The 20697-nt window shown below is 43.6% G+C and overlaps 1 protein-coding gene across 2 annotated transcripts in view; it reads right to left on the bottom strand.

Annotated features, from left to right (window-relative positions):
- Positions 1–20697, bottom strand: part of sipa1l1 (signal-induced proliferation-associated 1 like 1) — a 177605-nt gene that overhangs the window by 8627 nt on the left and 148281 nt on the right. Inside the window, exons 15-18 of one of the 2 annotated variants that reach the window (XM_069918125.1) lie at positions 15568–15798; positions 6169–6331; positions 4365–4584; positions 3343–3489 (exon numbers count right to left, since the gene is read on the bottom strand). In XM_069918125.1, the coding sequence (XP_069774226.1) occupies positions 3343–3489; positions 4365–4584; positions 6169–6331; positions 15568–15798 (761 nt within the window). The remainder of the gene's footprint in view (positions 1–3342; positions 3490–4364; positions 4585–6168; positions 6332–15567; positions 15799–20697) is intronic. The other variant, XM_069918126.1, reaches the window with a different exon arrangement.

Below are 20697 nucleotides of genomic sequence, written 5' to 3'. Positions count from 1 at the left end.
AAATGACAAAAAAAAACCCAGCGCAAAATGTAAAGTAATTTGAGAAAAATCAGTATTGCAGTCCTTAATTATGTAAAAATCTAATCAGCTAATTCCCATAACTTACAAAATTTAAATTCAAATCCTGGTCACTGGTGCTGTAACAGCATTGCGCTAACCATTACGTTAACTGTACCACCATCATAATTAACACACCACTCCCCCAAGTTTACTAATATACTTAACACTAATAAAGACTAGGCAGACACTTTGGGAGAGTTGTCCCAGTGGCATTGGCTGGCTCCTCATCCTGGGCGCCGCCATTTTATTCAAACACAACTTTATTGATATTTTGTTCGAACAGCTGCCGTGACTGGGGCACTTCGCTGGCTGAATGTTTGCTCCCAAGGGTTGTGTTTTGCTTTGGAGAACACTTTATTTTAAAATTATTTATTCTTACTTATTTTAAAATGTATTTATTTCCTTGATTGTTTTTTTTGGCAGTTGCTTGGATTCCGGATACTGGGAATTTTACTGTACTTGGAATTTCACCTGATATATTCCACTTTTCCTGATTAAAACTGTCGGCAAAATTTCCAACAGCATACGATGTCTTGGAAGCATAGAATTCCTTAACCACATACACATCATGTGCTAAATACAATGTTCATTAAAAAAAAAATATCTGGTTTAATTCAGAATTAGAAACACTTGACCTTTCCTGTTTATACACTAATTCTGAACATCATTCTCCTGCCATGGCCAAATGTTGCATCTCACTGATTCTCCTGGCTTTTATGTCCTCATGGAGTCGGGATGGGAGCAAGGCCACACGCTCAATGCTTTGCCTCTTACACCAGGAGGGAGACATAGCAACAGTGAAAAGGCAGAGAAAGTGGAAAACACTTTGCGCAAGCAAATAATCTGACCACTGAACACACAAGGACAGACGTATGCTGGGATTGCGATGTGATAAAACAAGGTATTTATACAAACTTTTATGGAACATGAATTTCATGTTATGAATTAATAACCTTAGCATAGTCAGTCTTCCTGTCTCTGTAAGTGGCTTGGAGATATTTTGTTTGATACTATTTTTCTGTTCAAGGTGAGGTGCATCATCCAATGACACTGGTCACACATTTGCCCTAATTGTTCAGCCTGTACTGATTCCACGTGGCGGAAACTGCCAGTGTGCCAATCTTACGAGTTTAACAGACTCCCGAAGGAAGTGAATTCATGGTTCTCCTTTACCTTTTCTCTCACTGACCTCTACTGAGTCACTGCCATTTGTCACTGTGTTGGTGTTTTGTGGAATACGAGATTAATGCATATAGATCCCTCCTTCTATAAAAGTTATGCAGTGGCAAGATGGATATGTATCAATTTAAGAGGCGGCTTCTATCTCCCAAAGGTAACACGTTTCATATGAAGTTTGTGGACATTGTGCGTGATGTATGAACGTACAGATGTTGTGGTCCTTAAACTAAAGTCAGTATCTGTGGCTTTCTAAATCAAACACCCTGTAACCTGTGTGTTTGTGTTCACAACAGAGGTGCCATTTGATGTCATGTTGAACATGGTTAAAGTATCCAAACAACTATTGGAAGCCATACTTGGGGAAAAAAAAACTAATTGAGAATAAATATACTTCCAAAGCAAGGCATTACAAAACTACAAAGCAATCTAAAGTTGTGGAATTCCACACATGGATTCAACTGCCTCTTCTAATGCTGTATAATTTTGTGGCGTAAATGATAAATCGAGACAGTGCTTGGAACACAGAATGGTAGGCAAGGAGGTGAGGGCTGAGTTAATGGCCTTGGAGGTGAAGCCATGTTTTTCTGAAGAAGGAGGACATCCCAGATGTCCTGGAATGGAAGGCCTAATCATGGAACCAGATCTACTTGACAGACCATTGTCAAGGATCTATGGACCCGGACTAACAGATCCCTCCGCACATAAGATCCTTACCATTAACGGTCTACAATCCCCTTACTTTTGACCTTCCAAAGTACAATGCCTCACATTTGCCTGCATTAAACTCCATTTGCCACTTCTGTGCCATTATCTTCAATAGCCCTCTACACTGTCCACAACTCCACCAATATATGCATGATCTGTAATCTTACTCACCCATCTACCTTTATATCCAAGTCATTTATGCTTGTCACAAACAACAGGTCTCAGTCCCTGAAGAACCCCACTGTCCACAGACATCCAGCATGACCCTCTGCCTTCTATGGGCCAGCCAATTCTGTATCCAAATGATTAACTCACCAACAATTCCATGTATCTGCCCCTTATGAATCATGAGGTACCTTGTCAAATGCCTTATGAAAGTCTATGTAGACAACATTTATTGCCCTACCCTCATTAACCCTCTTTGCTATCTCTTCAAAATACAATCACATTTATAAGTGTTGAGCTGGCACCCACAAAACCACACTGATTGTTCTTTATCTGACCATGAATTTCCAAATGTGTTAAATCCTATCTCCAACTAGACCGCAGAATGGACACTGTAAGCCACCATGCAAACACAGTGCAACCAGCCACCGTGTATCTACATGGATTTTAAGAGTCTCATTTTAATTTTTACTAAGTGCCATAAAAGGTATTGTGTCTAGATGCATTATAGCTTAATATGGGAATTGCTCTGCCCCAAACCACAAGAACACGCATAGGGCTGTGAACGCAGCTCAGACAATCACACAAACCAACCTCCATCATCTCTGTCCACACCTCCTGCTGTCTCAGGAAAGCTGCTGACAATATTGAAGGATGCACCCCACCCCAACTCACTTCCTTCTCCCCCCCACCCCCCCCTTCCATTGGGCAGATTATACATTAAAGCACAAGCCTCCAGTTTCAAGCACAGTTATTTCCTGCTGTTGTCAGAAACTTAAATGGACCCATTCATGGGAAAAGATCATGCCCTTGCACTGTTTTTAACTCTGCCTTTCTCTATACTGGGTACTCTATTATCTCTGTATCACTATATACTGCGGTTTGACTTACTGTAACACTCCACCCTACCCTTTTGTTTTATTATTGCATTGTACTTAAGTATGGTTGACTTGCCTGGATAGAACAAAGTTTTTCACTGCTTCTTGGTACACGTGGCAATATACAGTTCAACACAAGTAGCAAACTCAGATGCATGAATTGGAAACAAACAGGTAAGCCACCTGTCATTTCCCATGGATCCATCCCAAGCAATGACAGGGGCACTAATGTGCTGCATGAACTGAAATGGTGGTTAATTGTTAGTGGTGAGCAAGGAACAATCTTCTATACAGCATACCAGGATTCATCTATCTCTCTCTCTCTCACACACAAACACACGCACACTCACACAACCTTCAAATGCTTTTGCAGCATCCACGAGGTTTGACCATTCCAAGCCCATGGCAGTGTCCGGCAGAGGTATAAGACCTGGATCGGGCAGAGGCTGTCTTCTCCTTTCGTGAATATCGGAGAGTGAGCCATCGGATGCAGACAGTTCAACTGAGGGACAAACGGCAGGAATATTAACCAAAATTCACATTACATTGGAGATAAATATCACAAAGGCAAACCCAGGAATTAGTTAAAATAGGCTAATGCAAAACCAAACTGTCTCCGATAAAAAGAACGAGCTCCAAACTTATCAGATCCCACTGAGAATTTCTGCATTTTAAAAAATTATTCTGTTTTCTCTCCCCTTTTGGTCACATTCCTGGTGAGCTCCCTCATTCACTGAGAGATTCCATGACTGACTGCTCGTTCACCTCCACCATGAACAATTTGGCCTTTGGTTTAGTCACCATCTTCGACAGCTTTTCTCGATTCACTCCTTTAACAGGCTGTGATGACGATATTTAAAGATAAATTCTGGTCAGTTTCTTCCTGCCCATAACTGGTGACTGATCAAAACAGAAAACAGGTTGAATCGTACAGCAGTCTAACTCTCGCTATGTACAGGAATGTCCACATATGTGGGCTGCATGTTGAGGTTGCAACTGCATGACTTAACCCTGGTCTGTCCTTCCAATGAGAACCTGTGGGTCAAAAAATTCATCGTGGACTTTGCGTTCCCCATCACCACTCTACGACTCGAGTTGGAGAACATCGCAGAGCTTAGGAAGCAATGCCACCCTTTGATTTGCATCTTGACTTTCACTACCTCCTGACAGCAGTGTTTGTGGTGGAATATCGGGGCGCAGCGGGCTTCACTGGAATGACACCGTGTGCCCAAAGAGGGGGAGGGGGGGGGCAAAAACCAGAATATTAAAGTTGATTAGGGCCCATGGAAAGAGTGAACCACGAGATTGTTTTACTAACACAAAACCACTAGAAAAAGTGAACCACTAGATTGTTTTACTAAGGGGAGAACTACCCACCATGATGGGATTTTATCGACTGTCCATGCTTACGGCCTGGCAGTGTGTAGTGCAGGGATGGGTAGGTGCTGGAGAAGATGACATCATTGGGCAAGGCTTGGTCCAAGAGCGACATGTGGGAGGTGGAATATGAAGGCTCTCGCTGGCCGCTGTAAATGCTCTCGTCTGACAGTGTCCGATGCAGTGGCTTCCTGGCTGTTGGCGTGCCTGGAAGTGAGGTCTATGCCAATTTAAAACAAAAGGCAACTCAGATTAGAGGCAAGGAACAGGAACAATTCAAACACTAAACACACAGACACTGAACTGTCTCAACATGCAAAGAAAGTGAGCATCCAGAAAATTATCTTTAGAGTTATTTTTAAATGTTCAGGTGTAAATTCTTATCATTTTTTCATCACAAACATGTTTTTTCCATATTTTGCTAAACCTATCTCTTAAAGTGAAGCAATGATTTAAACTAAAATTGAGACATATAGCACAGTAACAGGCTGTTTCGGCCCATGAGCCCATGCTGCCCAATCTACACCGAAATGACCTACAACCCTGGTATGTTTCGAGCGGTGGGAGGAAACCGGAGCACCTGGAGAAAAACCCATGCTGACATGGGGAGAATTACAGACAGCGCGGGATTCAAACCCCGGTCCTGATCAGCTGGTGCTGTAAAGACGCTGTAATCTTCCGATGTCTCGAGTATGGTATAAAATTCTAAACCTTTCTTTTTAATCATTGCCACTGACCGAGTCAGATGTCATGAAACCTTCACCGGAAACTTGGTCACAATGTTTGGATTAACCTTTGCCCATTTCTAGCTCCTATTTACAGTGGTATCATTAAATCCATAATATTAATATTTGTATATTCCTATATGTATGCAAGCAAGCACACCCACAGGGAAGTATACACCCTTAAAACAGGGGATCATTATAGCATGCAAACCACTGCTCGTAGTTCATCCTAGCAATTTTACTTCCGGGACTAAGCTCGTTCAGATGTTAAAGTGTATACTGTTGATTCTGGAATCAAGTAAGGCACCTTCTCAAAGCCAGAGAGAAGGGGGACATTATCCAACATGAAGACCCTTTGTGTTAGCCTTGGGTGAGAAAAATGGCATAAACAAAGAAATCACTGACATCTTTCACCACAAGAAAAATACCATTAAATTTTCTCATAAACATGAGTTATTTTACTGCAATGAAAATGAATGGGTCCACCAGTTCGGCATATTAGAAAGGAACACCGGCTATGTGCTCCGTGACTCTACTCAGAATGCTAGTGAAGGCTTTCTGCTCCTCCAAAATTGCACACACAAACTCGACCCTGGATTACATTGAAAGCAAAGATTATTGCACACATCCTTTCACTGAGGCAATGAGAAGTGGGATCTGTATTGTCCTTACATCAGATATAATCCACAAATTCCTTGAAAACATCAAAAGCATTCACCAAATATTCTAAATTGTATAAAATTTAGACATACAGCATGGTAACAGGCCCACGAGCCCATGTTGGCCAGTTACACCCGATTGACCAACAGTCCCCCCGATGCCAGGCCCTCCCTCAGTAGCCAACTTCTCGTGGCATTTCCTTCCTTCTCTCTCATATCCATGGGTTAACAGCATTTTCACCTTCAGAAATGCTTTATTTTATAATAAAGTTCAATAATGCACTTAACAACAATTAATGTTAAAAGGCCAGGCAGAATAGTATTGACAGTTAAAAACACAAGATGCCAAAGAAAGCAGTGCAGCAAGGTACCTTGATCTCGGCCTAACATCCTCACCAAATATGAAAACGCCCTGTGTACCTTTGCATCTTTTCCAGTGTCTGGGGGAGGACTTTCCAGGTTTATGAGCTTCTTTAGGTCATCTTCAATTGTTGACTTTGATGACCTCCGAGGAGACCTCAGGTCCCGAACTGAAGCCCTCAGTCTTGTCTGCGTGATTTCGCAAGCATCGCTGTGATGGCGCCTGAAGAAGAGGACGGCAATCCTTGGTTAAATGACTTAAAAACGAAACGCAACACGCATCAGGCAGCCTCCCATTTACAGGAGAAGAAACGCTTCGGAAGCCTTGTTCAACACATTAATTTCTCCATCTGAGAGTTTCTCTGAGCGAGGCTAAAGTTGTGATTGATGTGCAAAGTTCTCTATAATGAGGTTAATGCAGGAGAAATGATAAATTGCTGCACAATTCATGCTAGATCTTCATTCAGTCACCACAACGTAATTGGTCTGAAACACATTAAAACTAAGAGCTTTGCCCTCCACTCCTTTCTTACTCCACCTACATCTGGTTTTGCTTAGCGATACAGAAGCACGCATCTGAACAAGTGTGCAAGCTAGTTTTAAGTGACCCAGTAGCACAGGATTAGTTGCAACGTCACTTCCAGTGTGTGACTTGGTTGGTCGTTTCCCCCATTGAAACTACCAAGTCCAGCCGACGCTGGTAGATCAGCCCCAAGGTGGCTGCGGTCGGACTTTTTGGAATATCTAAACGGAATTGCGACCAGACTCATGTTCCCTGCTTGTTCTTTGAAATCTGGTGCTTGTAGCACTGTTTAAAACTGAGAACTTGTTCGTTACTGAGATCGGGAGGAAAGGGCGAGGGTTTGAATTTAACATTCAAAGTTGGATGGTCTGTAAAAAGATGGCTGTGCCAATGTATTTTGGCTGCCTGCTGTCGTTTAGATAGCAATCAATTTATTCCTAATTGTATGCTCAGAACTTTGTATCAACGTGTGTTGTGCTAAATGCACTATATAAATAAATGACTACTATTAAAGGCAGCCGCAAAGAAGAATAAAATTTGGAGAGTTAGGTCAGATGGGGAGTAAAGCTAACAGTGCACCTTTTCCTAACTATTTCCAAACAAACATGCTGGGTTAAAATTGGTCACGGGTTTTATTATGAGAAATTGAGCGGCACGGGTTTAAATGGCTGGAATCGGCTTCTCCCGTGTTGCAAATAAAATAAAATTTAAACCAAGGCCCTTCAGAATCGAGAAGAGGTGAGGGGGAACTATTAAGGAACCTGTGAAACTCGGGGGGAAAACAAGGTAATCCTGGACACAACCTCAGAGAAGTGTTTGAAACACATGGATGAGTATGAATCAGCTTAATTAAGAGACAGGGATGTGTGAGAAGAGCATAAGAAACAGGAGCAGGAGTTGGCCATCCGGCCCATCGAATATGCTCTGCCATTCAATAAGATCATGGCAGATCTGATCAAGCATGCTAATTCATAAGCTAATGACACTCAATGCTTCGCAACAAACTTTTTCTTACCTTGTGTCAACGTTTGCTGTAAATTAATACTTGGAGGTTGATTTCCAAAATGTTATTCATGTTTCATGCAAACACCAGGCACATTAACTAGACAGCCTTAGACCTTTCTGTAACATGCACTTCCTCTTTCTTTGTTGGTTAGGTATGTTAGAAATAGCCGCAAATGATCTTCTCCAGCAAATTTGGTGAGACATTTGCCTCTCTGTTTCTTAGGGAATACTGTGCTGTTGATGAAACCACACAAGAATCCAGTGCACATCAATGCATAGCTTGCTTAAACGCCTTTGGAATGCCTTGGATTGGGGAAGTCAGCTTCCTAAGTGGGATTTTGTAGAAGTACAAGAAGAAATGTATTGGAAAATACAAGGGGTACCTTGTTGGCTGCTGAGTATGGGACTAATATATTTGGAGTGGGGGGGAGTGGCAAAATGTGCCTGTTTCCCAAATTGGAGGAACACCTTGTATTCCACCTGATGGCGTCAATGTTGACGTTTTCAACCATTTTCTTCCCACTCACATCCCACCTTAAGTAATCCCTCTGTCATTGGTGCTCTGTGATCAGTAAGGGATTGCTTAAGGTGGGATCTGAGTGGGAAGGGAATGCTGAGAATCACTGTTCTAGACCCAATTGTTACTGAAATATTTTGCTGGAGAAAAATGGTCATTGGCCTATTTCCTTTGGAGTTCTGAAACCGTGCACATAACGAGTCAATGAGGGATGATTAAAACAGTGGTTTTCAAACTTTTTCTTTCCACCCACATCCCACCTTAAGCAACTCCTTACTAATCACAGAGCACCTCTGGTATAGGCATTACTTGAAGTGGGATGTGAGTGGAAAGAAAAAGGTTGAGAACCACTGCAGTAGACAATCCTCCCACAATTTCATCCCTTTCTGCATCTGTGACGCTCTCCCTGATTATTAATACTACTCTCCCCTTCCTCTTTTACCTCCTATCCTATCCCTTTTAAAACATCTAAACCCTAGCACCTGCATCAGCTTGCATTAACCAAGTCTCTATAACAGCTACCACATTGTAATTCCACATACTGATTCATGCTCCAAGTTCATCTCCCTTATTCTGAATACTCCTTGCATTGAAATAAAAACATTTCAATCATTCCAACTGACTGTATTTATGCGCCCTCCACTGCCTGTCCTTCCTCACAATTTTACTACACATTACATCAACCTATCCACCCTTTGCTCTATTCTCTGCCCATTCCCACTGCCAAGTTAGTTTAAACCCTCCTCAACAGCTCCAGCAAACCTCTCCATCGGGATATTGGTCCCTTTCCAGTTCAGCTGTAACCCGTCCTTTCTGTATCGATCATACCTTCCCCAGAAGAGATCCCAATGATTCAGAGAGCTGAAACCCTCCGCCTTGTACCAATTATACAGCCACACATTCACCTGCCATACCATCCTATTTTTTTTTACCCTTACTGTCACGTGACAAAGGCAGGAATCCTGAGATCTCTCCCCTAGAGGTCCCTGTCTGTCAGCTTCCTGCCCAGATCCCTGTATTCTCTCTTTAGGACCTCCCTATGTCATTGATATCATGAATTCTGGCTGCTCACCCTCCGCTTCAGGATGCATCCCTGATCTCGGCACCTGGGAGGCAACAACCCACCCGGGCAGGGGGGTCTCTTTCACGTCCATAGAATCGACTGTCTGCTCCTCGATTGAATCCACTATTACTACCACTGAGTCAATGTTGCTTAGGTAATTCGAGCCTGAATTAGACTGATATTCCAGGGAAGTGACCCTTTGCAGGACAGAAAAAAAATTATGAGAATGCTCCATCTTTTTCTTTTAAATTTCTTTAGCTTTTTGCACAATATCTTTGGAAATATTTCTGTATTGTGGATCAAATGCCTGAGCATCTTAAAGCTTACTACCAAATATAAGAGGTTTGAATAGCTGAAGTAACTGGTATCCTTTGAGGATGAATGATTTGTGTTTTTAAGTCTTCCATAGCTTCAATTACAAAGTGGATATCAGAACACAGGGTGTAATGATAATTCCTACAGCAAGCGTTTCTCCTGCTTCATTCCTAAGTGGGCCACCTGCAGACAGAGTGCTTTTTTAACCAGTCTATGTTCACAGTTCCTTGCAGTTCTGAGACGGAGCTGTACTGTCTCAGGACTGTGCTTCGCTACACCCTCAAACGGATCCTCTTCAACCTACCAATGATAATTGTGCATCAGCTAGTCGATAGAATGGACTTAAAGGCTGTGGTGATCCATCGAAAGAGCAATAAATGGGGGGGGGGGGAGAAAATGACACTGTATATATTTGAAAAGGAAAATGTATGTATCATGGTCAATGTGGTTTATGGTGTGAAAAATAAAAAATTATTAAAAAAAAGAGCAATAAATGTTTTCAATGCTGCCAAATGCTATGCAATTGGTAACGTGGCCAGATTTTTGAGATGCCTTGTGTTTCGGGCTGCGTGCGGATCAGGCGATAAATGAGGTTGGCTCTCACTATCAAAACACTGCACATGCTGGAAGTCTGAAATATAACACCTGGACATCAGTAGGGATGCGACAGACAGCACAGCAGGTAGTACTGCTGACCACAACTCCAGCAACCCAACTTCGATCCTGACTTTGGGTGTTTGTGTGGGGTTTGCCTACATTCGATGTGACTTTGTGGGTTTCCCTGGAATGTTCTGGTTTTTTCTCACTCCCCAAAGGTGCATGGACTATAGGCTAAAGGGCCTGTTTATGTGCTGTGGTGCTCTGTGATTGGCAGGTTAACTATTGGCTGTAAATTACTGTCAGAAATAGGAGAATTAATGGGGTGTGGTGAGACAGGGAGGGAGGGGGAAGAGAGAGAAAGAGAAAGGGAGAGAGAGAATAGGAATCAGTGAAGTGTATCTGGACCAGTGGGATTGTTGAACTTGGGGAGGTCAAATGTATGATGAACAAATAGCAGGTCACTTAGAACCACTGATATGTGAGAGATCTGAGGGTGTAGGTTGGCAGCTCCTTGAAAGTGGTAACTCAAGAAGATATTGTGGTAAAGAAGGAATATGGTTTTGAACAGGGCTTTGAGAATAAACCTAATGTTGCAGCTATTATCACTCAGATTGGGCAGCACGGAGCATCATAGGCAATTTTCATTGCTGCATTACTGGAAGGACATGCAGACTTTGGACAGGGTACAGGAAAGAGTTTACCAGGGTTCTGCCTGGTTTCGAGGGAACAATCTATATCGTGTTGTTTTCTCTGGAGTGTCAGAGGCTGAGAAACAACTTGATGGAAAAGTACAAGATTATGAGCACTCTCCTCCTTTGCTTATCAAAGTAACCTAGACTTCATGGTCCCTCTCCCTGGACTTCATTGAGGACTTCTCCCTCCTCCGGCTCCAGACATCTTTTTCCTATTTATCCCTGAGGGGTCCTACCCCTCACTCTAGTCATTCTCCTGTTCATGATGAACACGTAGAAAGCCTTGGGGATGTTCTTAGTCCTAGTTTGCCAAGGTCTTCTCATGCCCCCATCTAGCTCTCCTCAGTCCCTTCTGAATTGGGAGCCTTGCTCAATCTTTGCTTCTGAAACCTTGGACGTACTTCCTTTTTCTTCTTGATGAACTGTTCCACCACCCTTTTCAACCACAGATGCTTTTCCCTGCCTCCACACTTTTGCTGTGTTCATGTCACATCTCTTCCCAATTAACGCTCCCAAGTAATTAGTCCTCCCCCTATTAAATACTATCCCATGTCTACTCTTGTCCTTGTCCAGAGCCATGTTATAGGTAAAAGGGTTGTGGTTACTCCCTCCGAAATGCTCCCCCACTGAGAGGTCTGTCACCTGACCAGATTCATTATCCAGTACTAGATCCGGCCTCTAGTCGGCATTCTGTGACAGGAATCCTTCTTGTACACCACCACCTCTCCCTTTTGCATAAAGAGGCGCCAGTCAATATTTGGGAATTTGAAGTCACCCAGGACAATCTTATTCCAAAATCTGCCTGCCAAACATTTCAGATTTCCTTTTACTCTTGTTGAATATGTTTCTAAACATTCTCAAATTCTTTTTCGAAAGTAAACATTTAATCTACTACTCCATGGTCTTCAATGTTAATTTAAAAGTGGCTTTACTGTAGAATATGTATTTACATGACATCCAACATAGCTCATACAGGTTGAATACTCCTTATCCGAAGAATTGAAAACCAAAATCCAAATTTATTTTTACCGTTGATGTGACATCACAAGTGGAAAAAAATTCAACACCTGACTGGTGTCCAGGCCTCCCAGCAACAACCCAAACTTTGCTACAGCACCCCATTCGCCAAGTAACAAATTAACCAAGTAGTTAAAATAACAGTAAAAAAAAACTTTGCCTCTGGCCAGGAAGATGCCAAATGGAGCTGGGTTCAATTCTTCAGCATCGGCTGCAGCCGGAGTCTGTGACGACGACTCCATTCTCAACATCAGGTGTGGTGCTGTCCACCTTGAAGAAGTCACATCGGGCTCTCAGGCAGGATCGGGGACTGTAGACGGAGACTGGTGGCAGGGAGGTGTCAGGGACCGGCGTTGGCAATGGGAAGGTGTCAGGGACCAGCGTTGGCAATGGGAAGGTGTCAGGGACCAGCGTTGGTGATGGGATGGTATCAGAGACCAGAGGTGGTGATGGGGATGTGTTGGGGACCAGTGGTGGCAATGGAGAGGGGTCAGGGACCGGAGGTGGTGATGGGGAGGTGTCGGGGACCAGAGGTGGTGGTGGGTGGTGTCAGGGACCAGTGTTGGCGAGGTGTCAGGGACTGGTGGTGGTAATGGGGAGGTGTCAGGAACCAGCGTTGGTGATGGGGAGGTGTTGGGGACTAGCCGAGGAGGCAAAGAGGTGTCAGGGACTGGCAGTGACGGGGACTGGCGGCAGGGAGGTGTCGGGGACTGGTGGTGGCAGTGGGGAGGTATTGAAGAGGTGGTCTTCTTTTGTTAGCAGAGATCAAGTATTTTTTTTCGGTAAGTACTAAACATTATTCATCTGAATTTTCCACTTGTGGCGTCATGTTGGTGCTCAAAAAGCCTCCCATCTTTTGTTGTGCTGCTTAACCGCTGATACAGGTTTTCTGCTGATGCTACTGTGCTCTGCTTAGTTCCATTGTTCCGAAAACTGAAGTAACCCAAAAACCAAAAAATGCCTGGTTTCCAAGCATTTTGGATTAGGGGGTATTCGACCCGTATAACAACATGGAAGTGCAATTCTTTGAAAGTGTACATGGTATTTGCTGAGTCGTATTTATACCTTAGTTGTGGCGCCAAATGCCTTCATGCCGTTCACAATTTGCATAACAATGCCCATGCAAAACTGCTTATACCACGACCAACACCACAAATAAAATCACATGCATAGTCCAAGGACTGGCAACCAGCAGCACCTCAGAAGCCTGTGTGAAATCATCTCATGAATGCTCAACTACCTGATGTTCCACCAAGTATCAAAGGCTGCAGGAAATTTCCTTTAGAAAAGAGAGTAGACAAAACAAAAAGAAGTTTTTGGATTCAACAGCAAAATGAAAAGATGACTACCGTCACCGTTGTGTTAAAGTTGGAAGTCATTAAATGAAAAGAGTTTCTCAACATGAAGAACAGCGGGTGGCAGACTTTGTCAAACTTAAAACTACAAACAGCACTCCCCCCCCCCCCCCCCCCCCCCCTCAACGGCAACTGGAAAAAGAGGGTTGGGGCTGTCCTGGGTGTTACCTTGCGGGTCTTCTATCGTCACCAGCAAAAACAATGTAGGTGCAGGGACCTTCCACAACAGCGACCCCCGCGTATCAGCCCGTAGAGCGAGGATGCGGCAGGAATCTTGGCGGAAGAGCAACTTGCGAGGAATAACCCCTCACTTAGGGCACTTAAAACCCATCAGAAAAGTGATTGAAAAATGTATGTGCAGCAAGAAAGTTATTTGCACGTCTCAAGAGGCAAAATCCAAATCTGAAGTGTAAGGAGGTTAAAAAGGAAAGTCATGGGGCGGAGAGGGCCAGGGCAGGCACTTGGGAAGTAGAGCAGATATGGGTAAGAGCTGAGCTGACGGCAGTGGGGGTGAAACCACGTTTTTGAAGGACAATATGACCCTGAATTTTTTTTTAAGCAATAAGTCAAAACTGCATTGGCGAGCAGTTTTCCCTTTGACTACAGACTGGTCTCAGCTAACTCTTTCTCATGGGTACCCACCCCTAAATGCTCTTTCTTTACAGAATCTAACCACCAAGAGATTTGCTGTTTCTGTTCACCCTACCTTCCTCATTCTAATTAATAACACCAAATAAAGTTGATGTTTTCACAATAGAAATTCCTTTAACATTAAGTTGTAGCCTGAGTGGGGCTTCTTAATAGCCTTAGAAGATGGAACACAATGTTGTGCCAACCAGTATAAACCTATTCAACAATCTAAATTTCCCAACCTCACGCTATTTTTCTTTCATCCATGTGCCTGTCTAAGAGTCTTTAAAATGTCCTTTTCATCCCAAACTTCACCACCACCACCACCCCGGCAATGCATTAGAGGAACCCACTACTCTGTGTAAAACAACTTAGCACTGACGTCTGCCTAAACTTTCTTCCACTCATCTTATACTGATCTCCTCTGGTATTTGCTACTGTCATCCCAGGATAAAAAGTGTTGGCTTCCCACTCTATCCATGTCTCTTCACCTCTCCTCCTTTGTTACTCCAAAGAGAAAATACCTTAACCTTGTTAACCTTGCCTCATAAGACACGTTCTCTAATCCTAGCAAGATCCTGGTAAATCTTCTCTGCACCCTCTCCAATCCTTAATGAGATGACCAGAACTGACACAATATTCTAAGTGTGGTCTAAACAAAGTTTGATGGAGCTGCAACATTACTTCATGGCTCTTGAACTCAATCACCTGACTAATGAAGGCCAGCATACCATTAGCCTTCTTGACTACTCTGTCAACCTTGAGAGACCCATGGATTTGGACCTCAAGGTCCCTCTGTTCTTCCACACTGTTAAGAAACCTGCCATGAACCTTCAAGTTTGACCTTCCAAAATGCATTACTTCACACTTATCTGGATTGAACCACCTATCACTTCTCCGCTCAATTCTGCATCCTGGCGTAACCTACGACAACCTTCTACACTATCCACAACACCTCCAACTTTCATGCCATCTGCAAAATTCTCATTTGGATGAGCCTATTTTCCAAAACACTTCTCAATTTCACGTGGTCTTGATCCCCTTTCTGTATTAATGCTTCTCATGATCATGGGGCCTAAATCAAGTTTCAAACAGAAAGACCTTTCCTTGCTAAGACTCTGTTGAAGCTATTTGTTATCAAACTTTCAGTGTTATCCTTTGTGTGTGTGTTTATGGGGCTGTGTTGATGCATGCATAATCTGATTATTTCTGCTTGATTGATTCATCTTAGCAGTGATGCACGTGTTGCTGGAGATAGTGGATCCTTCTTGGATATTGGCTGTAAATGTTTTGTATTTAGTTTCAGAATGCATGTACCCTCATATGAACCACTCTCCTTGTCCCTCTGATGATTTGTGTAGAACAGTCGAGGAGGGGCAGGATTTTACCTGGCCCATTGCATTGAAATAAATGTTGTCAGAGAGATTCCAAGAAGTGATAGATTAATGCTCCATGCATAAACATGTGTAACCTGAAGCAGTATGGCTTACAGAACTTAAAAAACATATTTACAACACGGCAGACACTGATTTTGGCCATACCATCCAAATAACCTACAAACCCTGTACATTTTTTTGGAATGTGGGAGGACACCGGATAACTGGGGAAAACCCATTCAAACACAGGAAGAATTTACAAACTCCCGACAGTGTCAGATTTGAACCTGGGTCGCTGGCGCCGTAATAGCGTTGCACTAATGGTGCTGGCCAGAATGAGAGTTAGTTTAAAACTTGGAATCTTACTTCCTTGAATCCACAAATCCAACAGAGTTAATCGTCGTCCCTTCTGGCTTCTTCCAGCCAATAAGATATTTGCTGGTAGCTCCCTGGCGCGGATAAAATGTTCTGGGCCCAGACATTGAGGACGAATGGTGTGACGTCTGGGGTGAAGGAGTTGGTCGGATCTCATCATGGGGTGAACTTCCACTGTGTGTAAAGACCACTGGACTTATGGAATGCCTTGAACTCAAAGTGCTACAGAGAGAGAAAGACAAAAATAAGGTCCTCGTTACAAAGAGCATGCAGTTTGAGAATGAAGAACTTGTCCATCATATCACAAGTACAAAGTGTTTGTCCAATTTTCTCCTTTGGACTGCAATTTTTTCCTTCTGAAATTATTGATGTTATTCAATTACTGAGTTTTACACTCGGTTTTCTTTGTGACTTGGAATGGAAGAATCTGCCTGGTTGTGCAAGAATAGCTGAAAGCTGTTGACAGCAGACAAGGAGAGGTCACCGCCTTTCCAGGAAAGGTTAGATTTGCCATCATTAACTGCCAGAGAAAACATCCTGAGAGAATCTGATCAAATGCTACATGTCAAGAGGAAGGAATCTGCTGGTTCATCAAAGACCTCGTACATGCGCAAAAATATAATGGGCATTTTTTTTCCCCACATGGATGTGATGCTACTGATTCTCACCTCAGGGGAAAAATAAACTGATTCATCAGGAGTTGGTTTTGAGGAAAAAGGGAGAGGGGTTTAAAGAGAGAGAGTTCCAGAGATGAAGATGATATGCATTAAGGAATGTGGATGGATGGAGAGAGAGAGAGAGAGAGAGAGAGAGAGAGAGAGAGAGAGAGAGAGAGAGAGAGAGAGAGAGAGAGAGAGAGAGAGAGAGAGAAGTAAAATTTGTGAAGAATAGTATCTATAATTATTCTTGTTGAGGGACCAAGGAAGACTTTTAAAAATAAGTTTGATAAATAAATGACATTTAGCACATGATAGATGAATAACCTTTCTTTGGGAACTGTTTTATTTCTCTTGAAGTGAATGCCAGCATTGCATTTACCTTCACCACTGACTCACTCAACGTGCATGTTTTCCTTCAGGCTGTCCTGCACGAGGACTCCCAGGTCCTTTTGGATCTGGGAATTTTTAATTTCTCCTCATTTAAAAAATTGTTTGCCCATTTATTTTTTCTACCAATGTGTATGACCATGCACTTTCTGACATTATATTTCATTTGTCACTTCTCTGCCCATTCTCCTCATCGAAGTTCTTCTGCAGCCTCCCTGTTTCCCCAAACCACCTGCTCCTCCACGTACCTTTGTATCATCTGCATACTTGGGCACAAAGGCATTCATTCCATCAGCCAATCAGAATAGGATCTCTGTATTTCAACTCTGCTTCCTGCCAATCAGCTAATGCTCTGCCCACATTAGTATGATTCCTATCATACCATGGGCTCTTGTTAAGTTGCCTCATGTGCAGCACCTTGCCACTCCATCTCCCTTATTCAGCCTGCTTGTCACTTCTTCAAAGAATTCCAATAGCTTTGTCAGGCAAGATTCTCCCTTAAGGAAAGCATGGCCTATCTTATCATGTGCTTCCATGTCCTCTGTCACCTCATCTTGGACAATCGACTCCAACATCTTCGTCAGGCTTAACCAGTCTATAATTCCCTTTCTGCTGCCTCCCTCCCTTCAATTCTGGGAGACATTTGGGATTTTCCGGTATTCGAGGAGGACGTGAAAACAATTCTTGAAAGATCATTTCCAATGCCTCACACAATCTCTACCGCTACCTCTTTCAGGACCAGGGGGTGCAATGCATCTGGTCCTCGAGACTTGACCTTTCAGCTTTCTGACCACCTTCTCCCTTGAAATAGTGACTACATTCACTTCCTTCCCTGGATTTTCAGGAGGCATTTGACAAGGTGCTGCCATGAGGCTACTTAACAAGGCAAGAGGCCATGGTATAGCAGGAGATATACTCACCTGGGTAGGGAATTGGCAGGAAGCAGAGAGTTGGAATACAAGGATCATATTCTGATTGGCTGTCAGTTGCTAGTGGCGTTCCACAGGGGCTGGAGTTGGGGGGGTGGAGGCCACTTCTTTTTATGTTGTATATTCATGATGTTGATTATAGAATGAATGGCTTAGTGGCCAAGTTCGCAGATGATACAAAGGTAGATGGAAGAGCAGGTAGTGTATAGGAACTGGAAGGCTGCAGAAGGACTTGGACAGGTTAGACAAATGGGCAGAGAAGTGTAGGATCTTGCACTTTGGCAGAAAATAAATAAACGGTCAGACTTTTTTTTAAAAATGGGGAGAAAACTGAAAATACCCAGATGCAAAGGGACCTGGGAGTCCTCGTGCAGGACAACCTGAAGGTAAACTTGCACGTTCATTCAAGATTTACTCTATGATCATAGTAATAAAACAGTGTCGTATTATTTGAAACTTATATTTGCCTGTTGCAAGGCAGACAGATTCGCCACTGGCAGGAATTTCCCAAGCGCCTCTTAGTCAGAGAGAGAGAAGCAAAAGAGAACCCCCACCCAGAGTCACTGAGTGTCTGTAGATTCGTCTCCAGCTCTTCTGCAGCCCCTGCAGCCACACAAGAGTCCAGTCCGAACCATTGGCAGCCTGGGCTCCAGATCTGAACCTCCGACGCAGTCAGGAACCCTTCAGCGCCCTCAGCACCTTCTAGCATCCCGGAGCCGATACCTAGTACTCCCTCCAGCCAGTCTCCAACAGTTCACAGCCTGGTGTGAGTCTTCCATCAGCGGTGTCCAGCAGCCCCACAGGTTCCATGGTTTCCTTGCCTTGAGTCGCTAGCAATCCGTTGCATGCACTGGTCCCTCAGTTGCAGAGTCCCCTCACCGGTCTGTCACCGTGGTCACCATCCCTGCAGGTCATCTCCTCTGCTGCTCCTTACCAGATGGTGCATGATCTTCCCGCCCTCTGGTGCCCTGCTCCAGTCCTCCACTTCCCCAGAGTCTGCAGCCTCTCATGGCTGCCTCTGATTAAGAGGCGTCGTCATCTTGGGCGCAGACACGCGGTTGCAGAATTTCAACTAAAATCCCTGTCGGCTCCCTCAACAGGCCAGCTGGACCCCTGCCGGAGAGCTGCATCTCCACTCTATCACTCCCCGCGGGTCTGCACCAGCGGTAGCGCTGCCATCTTTTGATGGAAACAAAGTAAACATGAGTTGGTGATGAAGAAGACAAAAGCAATTTTAAGAAGAATAGAATACAAGATCAGGGATGTGATATTGAGGCTTTATTAGACACTAGTGAGACCTTAATGGAGTATTGTGAGCAGTTTTAAATTTAAATTTAGACATACAGCACAGTAACAGGCCATTTTGGCCCACGAGTTCGTGCCGCTCAATTTACACCCAATTACTCTATATTCCCCAATATGTTTCAAGCGGTGGGAGTTAGCCGGAGCCCCCGGAGAAAACCCACACAGACATGGAAAGAACTCCTTACAGACAGTGCAGGACTCGAACCCTGGTCCTGATCGCTGGCACTGTACAGATGTTTCACTAATCGCTACACCAACCGTGCTGCCCCAAATGGATTCTGGAATCTTGCATAAGGACTCCCAAATCCTTCTGCACCTCTACTTGCTGAACTCGTGGCCCATTCAGAAATTAGTCTGTGCCTTTATTCCTTCCACCAAAGTGAAAGATCATACACTTCTCTACACTGGCTCTTATCTTAAGCAGCCTCAGGTGCAGCACCTTGTCACAGATCTTCTGAAGGTCCAAGTTAACCACAAGTGGGTGATGTGGTTAGGGTAGCAATTAGTGTAATGTCATTACATAGGAATATAGGATGTAGGAACAGGAATAGGCCAAAAATGGCCCATCGAGCCTGCTCCACCATTCAATACGATCATGGCTGATCTAATTTATGACCTAACTCCACCTACCTGCCTTCTCCCCATATCCCCTAATTACTCTATCATGTAAAAATTTATCTAACCGAATTTTAAATATGTTTAATGAGGCAGCCTCAACCACTTCCCTGGTTAGAGAATTCCAAACATTTACTACTCTCTGGGAAAAACTATTTTTCCTCATCTCTGTCCTAAATCTAATCCCTCGAATCTTGAGACTGTGTCCTCTCATTTTAGTTTCCCCGGCCAGCTCAAAAAAACCTTCCTACATCTATCCTATCCATACCCTTCATAATCCTATATGTTTCTATAAGATCTCCTCTCATTCTTCTGAACTCGAGCGAATACAATCCTAGACGATTTAATCTTTCATCATAAGTCAACCCCTTCATCCCAGGGATCAACCTAGTAAACCTCCTCTGGACCGTCTCCAAAGCCAGTATATCCTTCCTCAAATATGGAGACCAGAACTGGACACAGTACTCCAGGTGCGGTCTCACCAGTACCTTGTACAATTGCAACATTACCTCCCTACTCCTGAATTCAATTCCTCTAGCGATGAAGGCCAACATTCCATTTGCCTTCTTAATAACCTGCTGCACCTGCAACCTAACTTTTTGCGATTCATGCACAAGCACTCCCAAGTCCCTCTGAACAACAGCATGCTGTAGTTTTTCACCATTTAAATAATATTCAGCTATTTTATTTTTCTTGCCAAAATGGATAACCTCACACTTACTAACTTTGTACTCCATCTGCCAGACCTTTGCCCACTCATCCAGCTTAACTATATCCCTCTGCAGACTCTCCACATCCTCATTACAATTTGCTCTTCCACTCAATTTGGTGTCATCCGCAAACTTGGCTACACCACATTTTGTCCCCTCCTCCAAGTCATCAATGTAAATGATGAACAGTTGTGGGCCTAACACTGACCCCTGTGGCACCCCACTTACCACTCTCTGCCAACCTGAAAAACAGCGCCAGCGACCCGGTTTCAAATCTGCTGAAGGAGTTTGCATATTCTCTCCATCACCTGCGTAGTTCTGGCTTTCTCTGTATTCCTCCCGCTCTCTAAAACGTACAGGGTTGGCAGATTATTGGGTGGCATGGGTTTCGTGGGACAGAAGGGCCTTCTATCATGTACTGTTAAAACAAAGAAAGAAAACATCCAACTGTCTTTCCTTTTTCTGTCCTTCCTGTTATTTCCTTAAAGAATTCCAACAAGAAATTTCCCCTCAAGG

This window comes from Narcine bancroftii, chromosome 2 (genome assembly GCF_036971445.1).
Source record: "Narcine bancroftii isolate sNarBan1 chromosome 2, sNarBan1.hap1, whole genome shotgun sequence".
Classification (NCBI taxonomy): Eukaryota; Metazoa; Chordata; class Chondrichthyes; order Torpediniformes; family Narcinidae; genus Narcine; species Narcine bancroftii.
Note: the sequence above shows the minus strand (reverse complement) of the source record. Positions and strands in the feature narration are given on the sequence as shown.